Source organism: Colletotrichum gloeosporioides, assembly GCF_011800055.1.
Source record: "Colletotrichum gloeosporioides strain Lc1 chromosome Unknown consensus_84, whole genome shotgun sequence".
In the NCBI taxonomy this organism is placed as follows: Eukaryota; Fungi; Ascomycota; class Sordariomycetes; order Glomerellales; family Glomerellaceae; genus Colletotrichum; species Colletotrichum gloeosporioides.
In genome coordinates this window covers 1004533-1023092 of record NW_025544729.1, presented here as the reverse complement: position 1 = coordinate 1023092, position 18560 = coordinate 1004533, and the positions used below count along the sequence as shown (strand labels likewise).

The following is an 18560-nucleotide window of genomic DNA, read 5'->3' as shown; positions in this document are numbered from 1 at the left end:
CACAGACAGATAACTACCTTCACCATTCGTATTCGGGATGGTCAATGGGCGTATTAGCCGCTTGGCAAAAGGTGTGAAATGGCAGACGTCTCATTTGGCCCGTCATGCTCTTGGTCGCAGCAATTAATTATCCCACCGGAAAGTTAAATACCTTAGGCGTCCGCATAGCTCCCGGCGCCGAAGCCAATTGCTCAGAGAGTTTTTAAAAGCAGAGATCCCGCGTTCGAGATAGGAGTGCTTCTTATTTTCTTGGCTTTGGTTGTTTGTGAGAGCAACGAGATATCGCCATGGCCGAGAATATGTCGACGGTTGGGGACGCCTCAACTTTTATGCTAAAGGGGGACTTTGGATTATCACCAACGTTTCTCAGCCTCATTGCAGGATTGATTGTTATCGTACTTTTCATCAGTAGATGGTCCACCCCCGACCTCGACGTTCGAGAGCCGCCGGCTTTGAAACCTCGATTTCCGGTTATAGGCCACTTAGTCGGCGTCCTCTGGCACCAAGGCCAGTATTTCAGAGTTCTATAGTGAGAAGCAGCCTCTCCGGCAATTCCCTCGCGCTGAACAAAGTAACTGACACCTCTATCCCCATTAGTGAGAAAGACTTACCGATAGCAACCCTGCCGATACTCAACGGCAAACTGTACGCCATCTGGGACCCTGCCCTCGTGCAGTCTGCCTACCGCAATAAAGACCTATCCTTCGAGCCCTTTGCTGTCGAGTTCGCCCAGAAGGACCTCGGCCTAAGCAACGATGTAGCCAAGCTGCTGCGGGAAACGGACCTCGTGCCGGACTTTTTTGGAGTTATCCACCCGGCGTTGAACGGTGCCCATCTGCATTCTATGAACGCCAACGCACTGAAGTATGTCTCCGCGGAGCTCGACAGGATCGGTGGAGGAGCCGGCGATGAGGGCGGGCTGAATGTGCCGAACTTGTTTGCGTGGGTGAGGAGGGTCATGACGCTGGCGACGACGGAGGGGCTTTACGGGGTTGAGAATCCGGTGATGAAGGATCTGAAGTTGATTGATGATCTGTGGTGCGTATTCTCAAAAAAGAGAGACAAGGGGAGGTTGTTTTTTGCTGACATGGCCGTAGGACGTTTGAAAGCGGCGTGCCCTTGTTCATCCTGGACATCCTTCCGCAGTACACAGCCCGCAAGGCCTTTCAAGCCCGCGCGCGTCTTCAAGCGGGCCTTTCGAGGTTCTACATGGCCAGACACGACCACAACGACGACGTGGCGCAGATCGTCAAGGCCAGAGCAGATGTCCTACGCAGGTACGGCATCCCGGACCGCGAGATCGGAACGTTCGAGCTGGGGCTGCTGCATGTCGGAACAGCCAACACCATTCCCGTCTTTTTCTGGTTTCTGGCGCATGTCTTCTCGCGACCGGAGCTGGTCGAGAGACTGCGCGAGGAAGTGCTGGAGGCGTCGCAGCGGAAAGAGGACGAGGCCATCATCGACATCACGATCTTCGAGAAGGAGTGTCCCCTGCTTGTGAGCTGTTACCGTGAGAGCATGAGGCTCTCAAGCAGAGTCATTGGGAATCGGAGAGTTACGAAAGACACGACTATTTCCGACGGGAAGGGAAGGTCTTACACGTTGAAGAACGGGGTCAATCTACAACTCTCCGCTGAGGTTCTGCACAATATGAACCATGTTTGGGGAGAGGCGCCGGCGTCATTTGTTCCGGAGAGATTCCTGGCGGTCGATAATGGGGTTAGTAAAGAGGTTGGGGACGAGAAGATGAAGAGAGCAGCGTATATCCCCTTCGGAGGAGGCCGGCATTTATGTCCTGGGCGGAACTTTGCTTTTGCGGAGAATCTGGGATTTGTTTCGGCCTTGTTGCTTGGGTTTGAGGCGAAACCTCTGAATGGGAACGTTGGCGAGTTGCAGGTGCCAGAGGCAATGGCGTGTACGCTTGCAGATGGCACGCCCAAGCCAGAGAGAAACGGAGAGGGGTTTGGAGTGAGAATCGTCAGGAGGGAGGGTTGGGAGAAGGCGAAGTTCAGATTCGTGTGCTAATCGTGGGTAGGAGACCACACATCAAGATCAAGATGTATGAGATGAGACTGCTGGGCTACTTCGTCGAACGATGAGGGAAGATTTTTTATAAATGACGGAACTTGAAGATGCCAGTATGATGGTGAATGACGATAACAAACGGGAAGAGGTCTCCTTTAAGTCTACCGAGAAGACTGAAGAACTGGTCCATCTTACTCACGTGCCTCTAAAGCAAGAGGCTTCCATTTTTTCATCTCAACTTATATTGATTTGGAGCAACGGTCATTTTCCAATAGATTGTTGAGTGTTTCTTGGCTGCAGTGGTCTCATTCAGAGTCGCGAGGACGGGTTGGCTGTAAGTAACGTACGTATCGTCATGACCAATTCATTCAGGCCGTATTCTCAATCTGTTGGGCTTTCTGATTTTCGAGCTCTTTTCTCATTCACAGCCCGCATCCCAGACCATCCCAACTTTTAGGGTCGCAAAGTTCATCATGAACGACGATACAACTTGAAGATTCGAAATCCAGCGTATGTTACATTCTTGAAATCTGCAAAGGGACTACCAGTGGCAACAGCGGTAAGGGCGGCTACGTTCCGCCGGCTGGTATGAAAGCGTTCGTCCCACTTCCAGGGCCAAAAGGGCGTGCATGTCAGTTCAAAGGCGGAACGGTGGATAACCGTTCCCGCTGAAGATCAACGACATCTATTTTGACCTGAGGTGTCCCGTCTAGATGGAAGAGGACATTCTCATGCAGACTCCTCTCTTGAACCTGCACCTCGTATGCTTCATTGCCTTTACTTGCCTGATATCAGTATGTCGGTAGCGTCACAAGTTGCTCTGGCGAGCTACGCCAACATGTTCAGCATCGGAACCGCCTACGCCCTCAGCATCGTGCAGTTCGAGCTACCTAGACTTCTCAAAGTCCCTCGAGAGATGTCTTTCGCCCCCTTCGGAGCAATCAGTGCCGGTCTTGCAATAGGAGTCGCGACGGCCGCCTCTTCTACCACAAAGAGTGGTGCCCGTTCGACTGCGGCGAGAGGTACAGCACTTTGGGGTCTCGCCGTGCTTTTCAGGTGACATTTCTTGACGTCTTCCAACTTTCTAGGCCTCATCGCGGGGCTGTTTCTCGGTGGAATCGGCGTTGGATGGACGTACCTCGCCGTCATCATCATGGTCGGCCAAGCATTCCCGAATCATCCTCTAGCAAGAAGTGTCATAGGGCCTTTGGGCTTCTCTTCGGGCGCGGCGGCCAGCTTCGCCTTTTCTTCGTTTCTCAACTTCAACACGCGAGGCGCGGAGGATATCGGCGGGTTCCTCAAAATCGGGGGAGTGACATTCATAGCCGTTGGGGCAGCGACACAGCTGTTATTGCCCAGCGATACGACCAATGGCCAACCGCAAACAACATTTACGACACTCGAGAAGAAACCCGAGAACTTTCTGAAGGGCACCTTCTGGATCTTGCTCTTCTTCAACGCCTTGCCAGGAATGGTGGCATTCTCTACTCTCCTTCCGGGGGTGTCGCACTACAGGTCGACAGATCAAGACAGTCCAGGGAATTACTTGCCTTACACCATGGCCGCACTCGCCGGCGGAGGACTCCTGGCGACACCTCTAAACTCCTTTCTTGGAACCAAACGCACCTTCGTAGTCCTTTTCTCCATCCGGGCCATGCTGTTGGTCGCTCTCTGGCATACGTCAAACCAAGCCCTGGCCCTCGTCACACTCTGCGCAATCCTCTTCGCCCACGGAGCGGGCTTCAGCACCCTTCCGGGTCTGATCAAATCTCGATTGGCTGAGCCAGCGAACTTTCCTCGAGAGTACGGTCGCGTTTTCACGGCATGGGGCGCAGCGGGAGTCGTCGCCAGCGGTCTCAACGCCACTGTGGAATCTTGGAATATTGTGTCTTGCAATAGGATCGATTCTGCTGGTCGCTGTTGTTGGAATCGTGGGCACTCCTCTCGATGTGTAAGACTGATATATTGTCAAACAAGCTAGGGGCGGCATTCTGACCTCGCGTATTTCAAATCCACGCTCTGGGGAAAGAAACGGGCCCGGGAGCAAGCAGTCGAAAGAATTATGAGTGGCGTCACACAGCCATACCGCAATACTGTAGACTGCCTGGTGTCTAATTGCCCGAGCACCGTCCTCCGTTGAGAACCCTCCGAAGTCCATGAGCTGGAAATGGTGTTTTCGGAGTGAAGTTGGAGTGGCTCACGTCAGTCGAGGGCTTCCACGGCAAACCCGCTTACTCAATGTCGATCCCCGGAAATAACAGGGCTTGAACTAACAGGCGGTCAGCGGGCGGGAAAGCCGCCGAAGAGAGATAACGATTATGTACATTACATACGACTCGCGAGAACAACCTGCAGGGTTAATTTGTCAGGAAATGTGACGTTCATCCGAGTTGCAGGGATGTTTGAAAGAAACTCCCCCCCTCATGTACGCAGAGGATCATGAACTCCTCGGAGGCAGATGAAAGTCCCAGTATAATATTGACGGGGCAGCTTGGACAAATTTGAAAACTTTTGGCAGAGAGTATAGAATTCAATCAAGCTTCAGGCGTCTCAGAAGCGGCCCAATACCATTCTCGCGATCCCCTCATTTGCGTCATTTCTTCAGCAGCACATCGCCCTCAATATCCAATATGTCTACATTTGAAGAAAAAGTCACCACCGCCGTTCACGATGGCATTCTGCCAGGCGTCGTGCTATACGCAAAGGACAGATCAGGTATCATTGCTCTGCCTCTTACTTCACTCTCTGTCTCTGACACGTCTAGGCCGCCTGAACTACTCCCAGGTCATCAACTCTCAAAACGCCTCCCATATTCCATCCATCTCCCCCTCATCAACTCTCTGGCTAGCTTCTGCAACAAAGATTATAACCACCATCTCCGCTCTCCTACTCGTCGAGCGTAACATCGTAACCCTCGACGACGACATCTCAGGCCATTTACCCGCCCTCGCCTCTCAACCGGTCCTTAGCGGCTTCGCCAGCTCCAATGAACCCATTCTGTCACCCCGCAAGAACCCAATCACTCTGCGTCAGCTTCTATCCCACTCCGCTGGAACGGGCTACGACTTCCTCTCTCCTGAAATTCAGCGCTGGCAGGTTCTCAATGGCAAAAAGCCCGTCTCAGGATCAAATGTCGAAGAGCGCTTCTCGTACCCGTTTCTCTACGAACCCGGTGCCCACTGGGCGTACAGCAATGCTATCGACTGGACCGGTCGTCTCGTTGAGGTTCTGACCGGCCAAGACCTGGAAACTTACATGCGCCAAAACATCTTTCAGCCCCTGAACCTCAAATCCTTCACATTCAACGCCGCCAACGTGGAAAAGACCCTCTGGCCGCTGAGCACCCGCAACCCGGAGACCGGCAAAGTCGTTCCTTACACCGGAAGACACCTGAACAACGGTGTAGAGTCTCCGCTTGGAGGCCAGGGTCTGCACGGGAGGATGGACGAGTACATCGAGATCCTCTACTCCCTCCTCATCGATGATGGAAAACTGCTCCGTCCAGAGACCACTGCGGAGATGTTCAAGCCTCAGCTAAGTGCCCAGTCGAAGAATGCTCTGCTGCGTAACATGGACACCCCTCAGGGATTCGTGGGTGACTTCCCTGACACCAAGGAATATGCCTGGGGGCTCGGCGGGATTCTCATCGACGGGGATAGCCACCCGTACCGTAAGAAGGGGACGCTGATCTGGAGCGGAGCGGCCAACATCTTCTGGGTAAGTAGCACCACAATCACCTCAAAGCAACTGAGCCAAGAGTCTTGAAAACTGACATTACCATAGTGGGTTGATCGTGAAACCGGGATCTGCGGCCTCTTTGGCACGCAGATCATGCCAGCTGGAGAGCTTGTCACGAAGGGATATATCAAGGCTTTTGAAGAGGAGATATATGCGAGAGCCCAGGTGTTGTAGGCACGACCCAACCATCCATGTTAATACTACTACTGGAGAGCAAGTCCAATGAACGAAGAGTTGAGCTTTGCCGATTGTCGATAATGCTCGGTCAGTTCTCAAGTTGTATGCCTCCTTTTGACTCTTGGGCCGACGTCATCTTCCTTCATATTCGAAAGCCTCATAACGTTGGACCGTGAGCCACTACTACTGAACAATCATAAGAATACTCCGCGAAGGGGAGAGAGGGATAAGAGTCTCAAGGGCTGGATGTATTTAGATAGACCATCTAGACCACGATTTACGGTCCTTCCACATGATACAAAGTCACTCATGTGTGATAAACTTGGAGCGATTATTGCAGATGGTTCGCAATCTCGTCAATGCTTGAAAGCGATAACTCGATTTCCCGACATTTACTACCTCACTCATCACTTGGCATATTATACCGATCAACCACATCTCAGACTATTCATCTAGGATATGACCTATGATATAGTGTCAAGGAGTAGGATTCCTGGCTTACGCTTGGATCTCTACTAATGGCTGAGTTATTGGCTATTATTGTTTACTCCAAAAGATTTGTCCGTTTCTTCAGATATCTACACTGAGCCCAAGAGAACATCATCTGCACCGGTCATAATTTTCATTGCGAATTACATCTTAAATACTTCAATACCTACAAGAACACCTACTCATATGGACCCAAACACATTCACAGTGGTGGTTCGCAAGAGCTACGGCTTACAAAAAGCAGCCATGCGGGTAAGGTAATTCCTCAAAACCCCAGAACAGAATTCATCGGTCTGAATATCGAGTCCTTCTATTATGACTATTACGCAGAAGGCTAACCCTAAACGACTCGCTTCCTCGTGAAGAACAACGGCTGGGAGACCTCTCAAACTGGGCCTGAAAAGCGGCTGCCGTATAAGTATTCGATCCCAATACACCACAAACAAAGGAAATTGAGGGATATGATCAAGCCAATGCCTGATAGACAGATACACATATACATGGAACTGTACTCCTCCCAGAGGCCCTAAACCTCGCCATGCAACAACGCGAGATCAAACTACTCAATCATGTCAATTGCTGTTGCCGTACAGCAAGTAATCGGCCAATATACCATTTATATTAGAACCGTACATCCAACACCGACTAGGGGATGGGAGGAGAGTACGAAGGTTTCAAGTCACTCAGTCGAAAAGCATGGTGCAAAACTTAAAGTCCATCATTCGCCTTCGCTAAAAGCTAACACGACGAGCGCAAAAAGAGGTATGCGGCCAGCCAGGCAAAGAACTCAATCCTGCAATGCAAAAAAATTAAGAATCGGGAAAGCTCCCACACAAAAAAAAAGCTCCGCCATGTTGAAGCGGGTTGGTAAAAGAAGAGAGAGAAGACAAAACAAAAAAGGTGTTTGGACATATCCTCCATACGGGCATAACACGTAGAACCTTTTCCATCCCTTATGCTGCCGGTGGTGGTGGCGGCGACTTCTCTCCATCTGGTGCGGCAGCGTCGGCGGCGGCACCTGCTTCTTCCTCTTCCTCTTCTTCCACTTCTTCATACTCGTACTCGACACCCTCCTCCTCCTCTTCTCCTTCGGCGATGATGCCGTTCTGTCTTTCCCACACTTCCTTCCTGATTTTTTCGTCCTTCGCCAAGCGGGCCCTCTCGACTTCCTCGAAGCCGCCTGATTTCTTCAGCTTGCCCTCCTCGACGAAATTCGCAAGTTCTCTCTGTAGTTCGTTGCCCTTTCGGCCCGCAAGCTCCTTTTGCCTGAGTTTCTCTGCTCTCTCGATAGCTTCCAATCGATTTTCGTGATTAGGCTGTAGCGCCCTAACCTCTCCCAGAACGCCATCCTTCGCGGCGTTCTGGTCAAGGCTGTTTCCCAGGTTGTTCAAGCCCTTGGAAAAGTTGCGAGCAGTGCCAGCGCTGGCGCTGCTGCCGTTATCCTTCATCTGTTCCTTGGTGGCCTGCTCGACCAGCGCAAACGTTTCCGAGGCCTTTTCCAAGTCGTCCTGCAAATCGACCATGAGGTCCTCCATAAGGCGCAGCTCATCACGGCCCTTGCACACCTCCTCGAGCTCCTTCTCCCAGATCTTGGTCCAGATGGGCTTCTCCTCCTTCATGTAATCCTCCACCTTCTTAAGCTCCTTCGAAAGCTTCGTGATATCCTTAGCGACGCCCTCCAGTTGCCTAGGCAGCGGCCGCACACCACGGAGAACCACATCCTTCCGAAGATCTTCCACCAAGTCCTGAAGATCGTCGACCCTAGCGACAAGTCTGTCGGAGTCCGCGTTGAGTTGTTCGCGGCCCTTGGTGACGTAGGCGTGGCCGGTCTCGCCCTCGATGGTGGGAACCGAGGCCTTGACCACGGCGGACTTGACGTTGCTCGCCTTGTTGCGGATAAGGGACATGGAGCCCTGGATTTCCGACTGGAACTTGGAGTAGGCTTGTCGCATGACGGCGAGGTCACGGCGGAGGCTCTGAATCTCAGTCAAGTGGGTGCCAGCGAGCTTGCGGCCGCCTCCAACAGCGGCCGCACCAGCTCCGTCAGCTGGTGCAGCGACCACAGGCGGCATTGCTGCCAATCTAGCCATTTCCGTTGCGGTTTCTTGCTGGCGGTCCGAAACTCGTTGGATTGCCAGTCCTTGGTCATCCACATTCTGCTTAACATCCTGTACGATCTTCTTAAGTTGGCCAATGCCATCATCGATGTGGCGCTTGACCTCATCCAGGGCCTCGACGTTAAGGACAAGAACGGTACGGTCCTTGATGTCTGATAGGTCCTCCAGCTCATGCCTCACTCCTGAAACAGGATCTTGAATATAAATTTCAGGCAAATCGGCACCGTTAGCCTGGGTGTTCCAGGAGAACTTCTCGATGAAGGCGAGTTGGAGACGGCCCAGAGATAGCTCGCTGTAGCCCTCCGGCAGCACAAACTTCTTGACTTTTGACTTGTACTGCAAAAAGAGAGTCAAATCTTTCGTCAATGGCGGGGATTGCTCAGAAAGGAAGGTTGCGTCTCTCTTCTTCTCGGGTGTTCTGACTTGCGGCGATCTCGGCTCGTCTTTCACCGGTGGCAGTGGCTTTTGCGCGGGCTCGTCATCATCAGGAGACATGATGGGAAGGTCATCGCTGAGAGGCCCATTGATGGTAGCACTAGGTTTGGGATACTTGTCTTCGGGAGTCTGAATCGTAGGACTCTCCGGCCTGGCTGTGGATGTCTCTGCTGATTCCTCGGCACCCCGACTTGGGGCGGGCGACGAGTCCGCTGGAGGCTGTTTCGATGCGCGATTTTGACGGAGAGTCTCTCGTGTCTGGACCGCGCGGAGAGACTCTCGAACCTCGCCTCGACCTCGGTTGGGTATCGGCGAGTTTTGCGACGGCAGCATAGGCATGCCGTTCACAGCGCCGCCCAGATGCTTCGAGATCTGGTACTGCGAGTATCGACGAGACGCCCTTCTCTCCAAGTCACCTCCCTTTTGCAGCGCAGCGAACGCGCTCGACTGCTGCTTTGGCGGAGGCGGGGGTGGCGGGAAAGAATCAACGTTGATCTCGTTAGATGGCTGAGAGGGCATCGACGTCTCGTCTCCGGGATACGGCGGCATGACGGGGATGTTCTGCATTGTTCCGCTGGACATGGACGACTGTTCTGAGTTGACGGAACCGCGAGACTGATCTCGAGGGGGCATGTAGCGGCGGTTTGGAGACGTAGCAGGTGCGCCAGCTGACTGTGACGATTCCCTCTGCGCATCTGGCCGATAGCCATTCTGTATACCCTCCTCGAGCAGATTCGTTAGGCCAGTATTCGTGCTACCGATGGTACTCGTACTCGTCGTCCGCTCCGGGGCTCCCCCCGAACCGCCACTTTCCCTATCTCTGGGCCCCTTCTGTCTCAGCTTCTGTTGCTTCCGCTTGAGGCCGTGAAGCAGGTTGATTATAATGTCGCGAATACGTGGGAGGTATTTCTCCAAGCTCTCGGTGCTAGCTTCTTGACTGAGAGTAGCCTCTAGAATACTTCGCAGCAGTTCGGGAACATTGCCCAGATCGGAGGTGTCCACGTTGATAGCTGTGAATGCCCGGCAGGCCATGTTGAACTCGTATCCCAGTCTCACATAGACATCGGAAACCTGGCCGTCGGTGGCTTGGCCGCGCGACCATTGTGTGAGAGTCTCGAGAAGCTGTTTCGTAGCAACTAGCAAGTGAGTGACACTCTTTTCTATTTGGGATAAGGGCATTTGAGAGCTAGTAGAGTTCTGCGGAAATGTCTGGTCAGTTTCTTGCGAGATAGTTGGGAGGAGCTAGGGCTTGGTGGGGTGGATTGCAAGAGGAGCCCAGATCTCGGGCAACAGCTTGCGAGCAACGCTGAGCACTGTGGACAACGCGTGGTATACTCACATTTGATCTTCGCATGCCATTTGGAGGTGCCGATCGGTTCGAGGCGTTCGAAGAGCGAGACTGTACGCCGTTGCCGGGCGATATCGAACGTACGGGAACATTTGGTGGGGGCCCAGGTTCGGCACCGGGGGAGCGGCGTTGCATGCGCTGAGAAGGGCCTGGCGGTGCCTGCATCATAACTGAGGTCGGTAGTGTGGCGTTTTGCGATCAATATGTTCCTCCCTCTTTCTCGCTCTTCCCCAAGCAAAGTCTCCGGAGCAAAGGTAACCAAAAATAAGAGCTCGGATTCGAGTAAAGGAGCGGCGGTTGCTATCCGATTAAAGGTTCGCCAATCATGCCCGTCCAGGAGAAAGACTCGGAGGAAGAGTGGTAAGCTGAGCGAGGGCGAAAAGTTGGAATATGCAGGAGCAAGGAGGTCGAGAGGATCTCATCCGATGCCGAGTCCGTGGGCGACAGGATACCTTAGTTATCGGCGGCGAGCGGCGGCGGTAGGGGATCGTCCGGTTCGGTGCAGGTCAAGACAGCAACAGCCAGAGTCGGACTGGCGTGGCGTGTGTTCGGTTGGGAAAAAGAGGCCGTGGGAGTGCAGGATTGCTGGCGGGACGGCGTGGTCTGGACGGATTCGGTGCGCAAGTTGGCAGGTGTCGCAGACGGCGGGAATGTTGAGGTGATGACTGCAAGGTTGCCGCATAGACTCGCAGAGCGCAAAGCAATTACGAGGTGCTAGTATGTATTTACGAGGTAAGGCCCTGCGCTGCGTGTATGCAATGTCGAACCGTGTTCGGAAAGCGGTGCGGTGCGGTGCGGTGGACGACTGACTGGACCTCAGGCGAGGCGTGGTTCCCAGGATCCAATGGCTCTGGACTGCTTTTTCGGCCCAAGACCCAGTTGTAGTGAAGCCCAAGGAAACACTGAGGTGGTGACTGGAGGCCAGCAAAACCCGCTGTAGAATGACTGCCCCCGGTGCCCCCATGCCCTGTAGCGGTGCGTCAGGGCCCCGTCACCGTCCGCCGCAAGCACCAATCCGCTTGCTGGTCCATCCCTCGTCCACCCCCAGTCCGCCGCCCACCCACTGTCCGCTGCCCGTCCTGCCCGTCACATCATCCTGACAGTGGAGCGCTGAGGCCTGACTGGCTCCCAAGGGCTCCAAAAGTGGCTTGACCCCCCTTGCAATGCCAGTAAGCGAAGAAAACGCACGTGCCTTTTACCAGCCACCTCGACGTCAACTCGTGTGTGCTATTGGCCATCGCGATTTGCATCTCTTTTTTCTCCCACTGGAACACGCAAGTTGCTCACCTCCTTCCGGTCTCGACCACTTTGGCTGTCTGTCCCGTCCTGTCATCCATCTCGTCTTCACATCCCTTGAACAGAATACAAATATCTGGGATGAAACACACTGGAATGTTTCAAAACAACCGCAGTCTGTGATATGCGTAGCAGCGGGGTGCTGCCATCACACCAGCTAGATCTTCATTTTCAATGAATATCTCGACTTCGACTACAGAGATACTAATGAGGAGTCGACCTCAACCCACCGCGATGCCCATCCTTCCATCCCCCATCGCGGTCCGGGCGTTGCTTCGGTTAGCACGAGGTGTCTGCCCGCGTTAAAATCCTTCCCATGCGTTCCCATGCCTTGCCATGCTTTCTCTGCCCCCCTCATAGGATCAGTGCATCCAAGTGTCACTCTGCAACCACAACGCTACCTCGACGTCTGAACCCTGCCAGCCACTGTTAGAGGAAGACGAGCCTGGCGTTTCAACCTTTTCCTCGTGGCCGGGCGAACCATGACTAGGGCGCGCCATTACATCACGAACCGCTACTGCACGACCGACACGCGGTGCTCTTTGGTTCATTGCCATCTTATTCTCCGTGATCTACAGAACGAACCACTGAGAAGACCCGGTCGCATCAAACGGGGGTCATTGACAACTGTCAGTCCAGTCAATCAACCCAGCAGCCGAGTCCAGACATGGGCACTGCGCCACGCGCAAACGGATTGTGATCTGCTTAAACCCCGGCGACTGGAAAACGACATGGGTTACTATTACGGAAATACAGCATTAACCTGAAGAAGGCGCCGGCAGGGACCTTATCCTGACTCCAAACCTACCGTGCCTCGCGCAACTATACAAACAACTCAGCCACGCTGCTTGGTTTATGGCAGCAGCTTGCGCATGAAAAAGAACGTGTGAACTGAGGCCGTCACCAACGGATGGAAAACCCACGGCGTCTCGAACTTGGCGTGCCTTGCTACCGACCTGGCGATCGTGGTCTGCGGCGAGCCGGGTGTGAACATGTTGTCGTGCATAAGCTCCTCCGTCAGCCGCTGCACCTTTTCCATGCGCGGGAACATTTCCTTCTCGAACGCCTCGACCTTGCGGTCCAAGATATCCGGGCCTCCCCCTTCAGTCGCAGCGCTAATGATGGCCTTGGCCAAGTGCATTGCGTCCTCCAAGGCGACGTTGACACCTTCACCGGCGTACGGCGTCATTAAGTGGGCCGCATCTCCGATGACCGTAAACCCGCGCCGGTGCAACCACTTGAACCCTACCGGAAGCATGTAGAGCGATCTCGGTGTGCACTCGCCCTCCGCTTTCACAATTGCATCCGTCAGCTCTGGGCTCCAATCCTTGTACAGCTCCAAGAGACGCTTTTTGACCGCGTCGATGTCATGCGAGTCGTATCCGCATACTTCTGGGCTTGACCATTTCTCTTCTTCCGACACCACCGCGGCATACACACTCAGACTCTCGTCGCCCATCTGCTGGACTGTGATCCGCTGCTCGTAGCTGTTTGCAAAGAGGTTTCCCCTGTTGACCAACTTGGACAACTCGGGTGCAGTCTCTGTAGCGTTCGGGATGCTCAAGGAGTAAAGCCCAATCTTGGTCCACGAAGGCTTTACTTCTGGTGCGAGTAGCTGGCGGACCTTGCTCCAAGCTCCATCCGCACCTATCACCAGGTCGAAACCCGCCGCCGAGGTGTGTTCAAAGTTGAGCGTGCCGTCCTCGCCGACTGACTTAAGGCGATGTCCCCACTTGATCATACCCTTGGGCAGAGAATCTGCGAGTATTTCGCGAAGTTTGGGTCGGTCGATTTCTGGGCGTTCCTGGACACCACTCCCCCATCCTTCTGCCGTTCTCACGAAGTGGGGCTTGTTGTTCTTGTCGACAATGGCCATGTACTGTCCGTCGTATCTGGCATGCTTCAAGAACTCATCAAACAGACCCGCCTCTTTCAGCGCAGCTAGCCCGGTATTGGTATGAAGGTCCAAACTACCGCCCTGCGATCTGAAATCCGGCGAAGACTCGCTTTCATAGACCGTTGCTGCAATGTTGGCTAGATGCAGAAGCCGTGCCAACATACATCCTGTGGCCTTGTCAGCCAATATTTAGGTGTATGACAAGGTTCAAGGACCCTGTTCATTGTGTCAAGGCTGCAAAACATTGTTAGACTTACCAGCAGGCCCTGCACCAATGATGGCTATCTTGAGGTTGGTCATTTTGATAAGGGAGAGTTACGGATCGCCCGTGACGATGATTCTTGATAGTCAAGCGATTCAGGCCAGTAAACGGACAAAATAGATCAGAGTTGTAGGCATGAATTCTCTCTGATAAGAAGTATCTTACGATGACTTTGAAGTGTAAGTGAACAATTGTGAACAGCCCAGACTGATGGAATGAGGCCTTGGCAAACACGAGTTTAAGTACGCCGCCGGGTTTTGGCTAGCTCTGCCTGCTGACAGCCACCAAGTCGCTCAGCCATTCCCTTGCGGACGGGTATCTCCACGACGCCGCGTCGGCATCCTCGCACACGCATTCGTCACACAGGCAGCAGCGCCGCAGCTCCGTGCCCGAAGCCGATTTCCCGGATAGTGGCATGGTAGACCAGCCCTATTGGGCTGGCTGACTGAGATGGGGCCGTACGCAGCAGAGGCCGCGGATGCTCCGTCGACGGATTTTCCACGGAGCTAACTGTCAAGGAGGCTGTATCATCACTCGTGCACGTTGCCTGCTAAACCTCGAAAGTTTAATTCTCGCCGATCTTCTAGACGGGATGTTGAGGATGAACAACAACTGGCCACTTTCGGCCATTGACGGAAGGACGACGGCTTTAGTGAACGTCGCGGCTTCGGGCTCACTGATAGCGCGATGCTCTAAAGGCTGATGTCAGAACTTGTTAGTTCGCGAGAGCAAGACGAAAAAAACGAGCCGATGTCCCGAGTAATCTTCCAGGTGCATAATAGCACTGATGCAAGGCAATTTTGAAAGAAGTTCTGTCATCCCATCTTTGCTGAATAGATGGTAACTTGACCTTGGTTGAAGCTGAGTGGTCCGGGCCGAGTTGCTACGATTGGGTGGAGCCCACCCAAGGTACCATTTCTTCTTGCCTCAGGCCACCAAGGCATCGAACTCGGAGCTTGCGCTTCGGGAATCTAGAAACCTTCAATTGGCATCACAACCGCCGAGCTACGTCCCACTCCCGCATCTAATCAACCACATCAAACCCGTCCCGTCCTCGAAAAAACCGCCAAAATGGTCTTCGCCTGGAAAGCTGCCGGTCTCACGTGAGTCAATTGATCCCGCCCACGAAACGATTGCGTCGGGGAAGCGACAGAAAAGAGGGAACGGAAAAGGCTAACCCGGCAACCCCCGATTAACAGCTACAACCGCTACCTCGCCGTCGCTTCTCGCGTCGTGCGCCGCAGCCTGAAGGAGGACAAGAGAATCGCCGCCGAGCGCCGCGGAGAGATGGAGCTGCGTTTCGCCAAGTGGGAGGTGAGCGACCGATAGAAGCGACCGACGAAAGAGAGAACATTCGCGCTGACAGAAATGCCCGCAGAACGGCAAGCAGGGCGACCCCAAGCCCCTCGCCCAGGCCACTGTCGCCAAGCCCGCCGCCTCCTCGTAACCCGATCTACCGAAAGAAAAGGAAATGGATGAGATTGTATGAGCGACGGAGCATGACGTGCGTCGAAAGGGATAGATGGGGGTGGACAGATGGAAGGGTTGAAATGCAAAGCGCCCCTTCCGGGCACCCGCCGGCTCCTAGGCAGTGAGCTGCTGTATCATATCAAAAAAGTGGCATAAAATCTATCAATCCGATGCCTCATCTTGCCAAAGTTTTCTGAATACTCACGTTTTTTTGCTGGTGGGATTGGTGCCTCTGAAGTTGCGATGTCGGGCACAGTGACGAGCCGCTCGACATCGGCCAGAATGTTGGGCGTGCTCCCTCCACAGACCCAAATTTGCCCGCCGCCGGACAAACTCGGTTGTGATCGCTCCATGTTCCCGTCTCAGGTACTTCGCACAACAACACCAAGCGCCTTTGGCCTGCACGCCGGATTGCAAACAAGTGACTGCCTCATTTACTTCCGCAGGCCTACTGCAATCCCGTCCCTGCGGACCTTGCTGGCAGAGTTATTGTGGCGCGCCCCTCCATACCATTTTTATTCGGCCTATCCATGCCCGGCCGCAAAGTCACTGTGACCTCACTAAAACTACACTCCCTACCAAGCGTCACTCAACAGAGCCTCATATGAGGCGCATCTGCTGAGATGGCCATTTCTTCCGGCTTTGGAGTGTCCGAAGGTGGTTTTCTCACTCTGAACGGTTGTTTTGCACGTTGCTAAACTCAACCTAGACATTTCAAGGCTCTCGCTGGAGCAAGGGCGCGAACCCCCGCCGCCCCCGCCGCCCAACATCTCAAGTGACGGCATCGTCGCTTTTGATATCACATCAAAATTCACTGCAGCCGCCGAAAGTGAGCTTCAACCGTGGGCTTTTTCAAAGCAAATATCAGTACTGACTATTATCAAGAGCTTGAACCCGGTGAGCTCGTCAAAGATGGCTTCTTCACTCTGTTTGAGTCCGTTGGGGCACTGGAGGTACGCGGAAATGCTGTTGAGATGACCGTGGACTTCACGCTCACCGCGAAACCAGATCATGGATCCGAAAATGGACAGCGGCTGCCTCGAGGCGGAGGAGTCTCTTGACGTAGACTACGACGTATCACGGCCCCTCCTCCCCGAAGAGGTCCTTGGCATAATCGACCAACTGCTCTGCCACGAGGTAGGTGCCTATCTCCGTCAACATAGCACCCAGCTAACGCTCAGATAGATGGCCTGGCATGTCGGATACCCCCTATCCCAGACTCTATTCACAAGTGTATACGTTGAGTCAATTTTGATGCCCAACCCGACTACTCTCGATGACGCCCACTTCATCCGGGACGCCAACGGCAAACCACCAGCACCGATGCACGCCGTCCTCCGGGCGTACATCCTAGGGTTGCTCAAAACATGCGGCAATGTCAACGAGAGGATAAAGAGCGAGCATTACTATGAGGTAAAACTCTTGCCCTTTCTCGGTGAATTTGGCTGAACGTGCCCTTAGGAGGAAGACTTTGTTACAAATACCTACAACAGAGTCCTGCTCGACGACTTCAGCGTCGAGTCAGTTAGAGATATCATCAAGGATGCTAGCTTCATTCTGCGTCACTCCACGGACTCGGTACCGAAAGAGCTTGTAGACGCTCTGAACGCCAGGTTACTCCTCAGATATACCTTTCTCGCCGCCATTGACCACACGCAATACCGGACCGACCCCGATCGGATCAGGAGCCCGTGGCAGGAGGCCTTCGGCATGCTCCCAGGCATCAAGGACAGCCATGGCCTTGGCAAGCCCGTCCCCGAGGCCTTCAGTGCGAAGTTGCAGCGCAAGCTCGCCAGCACCATGCCCCCGCGGCCTATAGTCCAAACCAGCTTCGAGGATGCCTTTGCAAATCTCACGAGAATGATCAGCGACGGGATAGAAGTCGTGGGCGTGCTAAACTACACCGACTCGATCTGCCTCCAGGTACGCCCTCCCCCCGACCCCTTTTCACCGTCGATCTACCACTGACAATTCCCCTCAGACCTACGTCTCAACCTTCCAAGCAAAGAAGCCTCAACCCCTAATCTTCGTCCGCACCCTTCTCCAATCATTCCTCTTCAAGGACATGGAGGTCCTCGGGCACAAGTCAATCCGCCAACTCCTCGACGACGACTTCTCCATCGTCTCCCTCCCCGCCTCCCTCCTCCTCGACCGCGCAAACGACGAGATCGAAGCAACCCACGACCCGCGCTTCACCATTGCCGCCCAGATGGAGTCCTTCCGCATGCGCGCCGCGCAGCCCTACCTCGACATCCTCCGCACCTTCTGCCAGAACCGCTGCCGCGTCCGCCGCACCCTGTGCCACATCGTCCGCGACTGGGAGAACCTGCAGTTCGACGCCGAGGACATTGACCAGATCATCCAGCACCAGAGCGACGAGCAGCCCGTCGTGTACCAGTCCGCCTCTGGCCCCGTCGAGACCTTCTCCCTCCCTCTCTCCTCGTGGGCGTACCTCTACAAGGTCAAGCAGATGGAGTGGATCGTCCAACTCGGCTTCGAGCTCGAGGTCTACCAGCCCGACGAGCTCGCCGGCATGTACTGGTATCTCAATTTCCTCGCCAAAAACCGCCTGCAGCACGTCGAGCGCATAAAGTCCTTCGTCGTGAGAAGCCTCAGCCAGGCCCAGGCCAACAGGCAGCGGCTCTCCGCGACGGCCGAGGCGCAGTACACAAAGTCGCTCGCGTTCCTCCGTCTGACGCTGCTCGACGCCGCCGTGACAGAGGGCCTCTCCGACGCGTTGTCCTGTCTGTACACCGCCCTGCACCGTCTCGGCCTGATCAAGCCGCCGCCGCGGCCCTACAGCACCGACGAGCTGCGTTACGAGCTGCGCATGAAGCCCTTCGCGGTCATCGGGCTGCCGTCGCTGCCCACCTTTGAAGAGTTCACCATCGGCACGCAGCAGTCTGACGCGTCCGTCGGCGACCTCCTGGCGCTGGCTGACAGGGCCATCGCCGGCGCGAAGAAGGGCTTCGAGGTCATGAGCAAGTTCCCCGAGACGGAGTCCTTCTCCGTCGGATCACATGATCGCTGGGTGCCGACCACCAAGAACGGGCTCAAGTCGTGCATCGCCGCGGGGCTGGCGGTGTCGGTAATCAGAAAGGCGCTAGACAAGTCGGGCGAAGGCGGGGACCTCAAGCTCAAGGCCGAGGTGCCGACTCCAGACAAGTCGTATCACGAGTGGTGGATCGTCCCGAGAATCATACCCGTTCGGTGAGGCTCTGAGAGCAACGGACCGAGGTGTAGCATAAGATAGACTTGCAACGGATAATTGAATCCTACTTCTAAAAAAAGATGTGATACTCCTAG

General features: G+C 54.4%; 7 protein-coding genes across 7 annotated transcripts; 5 read left to right on the top strand and 2 right to left on the bottom strand.

The window, feature by feature from the left end:
• Nucleotides 1–287: 287 nt before the first annotated feature.
• Nucleotides 288–2025, top strand: GCG54_00002360 (5-epiaristolochene 1 3-dihydroxylase; the record flags this gene model as incomplete). Its single annotated transcript, XM_045402454.1, has 3 exons — nt 288–529; nt 598–1038; nt 1098–2025. The coding sequence occupies 3 exons, from the start codon at nt 288–290 to the stop codon at nt 2023–2025; spliced, it is 1611 nt and encodes a 536-aa protein (XP_045258816.1).
• Nucleotides 2026–2821: 796 nt separating this feature from the next.
• Nucleotides 2822–3980, top strand: GCG54_00002359 (uncharacterized protein; the record flags this gene model as incomplete). The annotated part of the gene is made up of 3 exons (XM_045402453.1): nt 2822–3047; nt 3114–3878; nt 3925–3980. The coding sequence occupies 3 exons, from the start codon at nt 2822–2824 to the stop codon at nt 3978–3980; spliced, it is 1047 nt and encodes a 348-aa protein (XP_045258815.1).
• A 675-nt stretch (nt 3981–4655) lies between these two features.
• On the top strand, nt 4656–5937 carry GCG54_00002358 (uncharacterized protein; the record flags this gene model as incomplete). The annotated part of the gene is made up of 3 exons (XM_045402452.1): nt 4656–4740; nt 4790–5742; nt 5809–5937. The coding sequence occupies 3 exons, from the start codon at nt 4656–4658 to the stop codon at nt 5935–5937; spliced, it is 1167 nt and encodes a 388-aa protein (XP_045258814.1).
• A 1445-nt stretch (nt 5938–7382) lies between these two features.
• On the bottom strand, nt 7383–10494 carry GCG54_00002357 (Bud site selection protein 6; the record flags this gene model as incomplete). The annotated part of the gene is made up of 2 exons (XM_045402451.1): nt 7383–10178; nt 10321–10494. The coding sequence occupies 2 exons, from the start codon at nt 10492–10494 to the stop codon at nt 7383–7385; spliced, it is 2970 nt and encodes a 989-aa protein (XP_045258813.1).
• A 1984-nt stretch (nt 10495–12478) lies between these two features.
• Nucleotides 12479–13822, bottom strand: GCG54_00002356 (Monooxygenase asqM; the record flags this gene model as incomplete). The annotated part of the gene is made up of 2 exons (XM_045402450.1): nt 12479–13689; nt 13780–13822. 2 exons carry the CDS (start codon nt 13820–13822, stop codon nt 12479–12481), a joined length of 1254 nt encoding a protein of 417 aa, XP_045258812.1.
• Nucleotides 13823–14855: 1033 nt separating this feature from the next.
• GCG54_00002355 (uncharacterized protein) lies at nt 14856–15231 on the top strand (the record flags this gene model as incomplete). The annotated part of the gene is made up of 3 exons (XM_045402449.1): nt 14856–14887; nt 14984–15098; nt 15151–15231. 3 exons carry the CDS (start codon nt 14856–14858, stop codon nt 15229–15231), a joined length of 228 nt encoding a protein of 75 aa, XP_045258811.1.
• A 646-nt stretch (nt 15232–15877) lies between these two features.
• On the top strand, nt 15878–18468 carry GCG54_00002354 (uncharacterized protein; the record flags this gene model as incomplete). Its single annotated transcript, XM_045402448.1, has 7 exons — nt 15878–15911; nt 15964–16083; nt 16140–16207; nt 16263–16391; nt 16440–16667; nt 16716–17177; nt 17236–18468. The coding sequence occupies 7 exons, from the start codon at nt 15878–15880 to the stop codon at nt 18466–18468; spliced, it is 2274 nt and encodes a 757-aa protein (XP_045258810.1).
• Nucleotides 18469–18560: the final 92 nt, after the last annotated feature.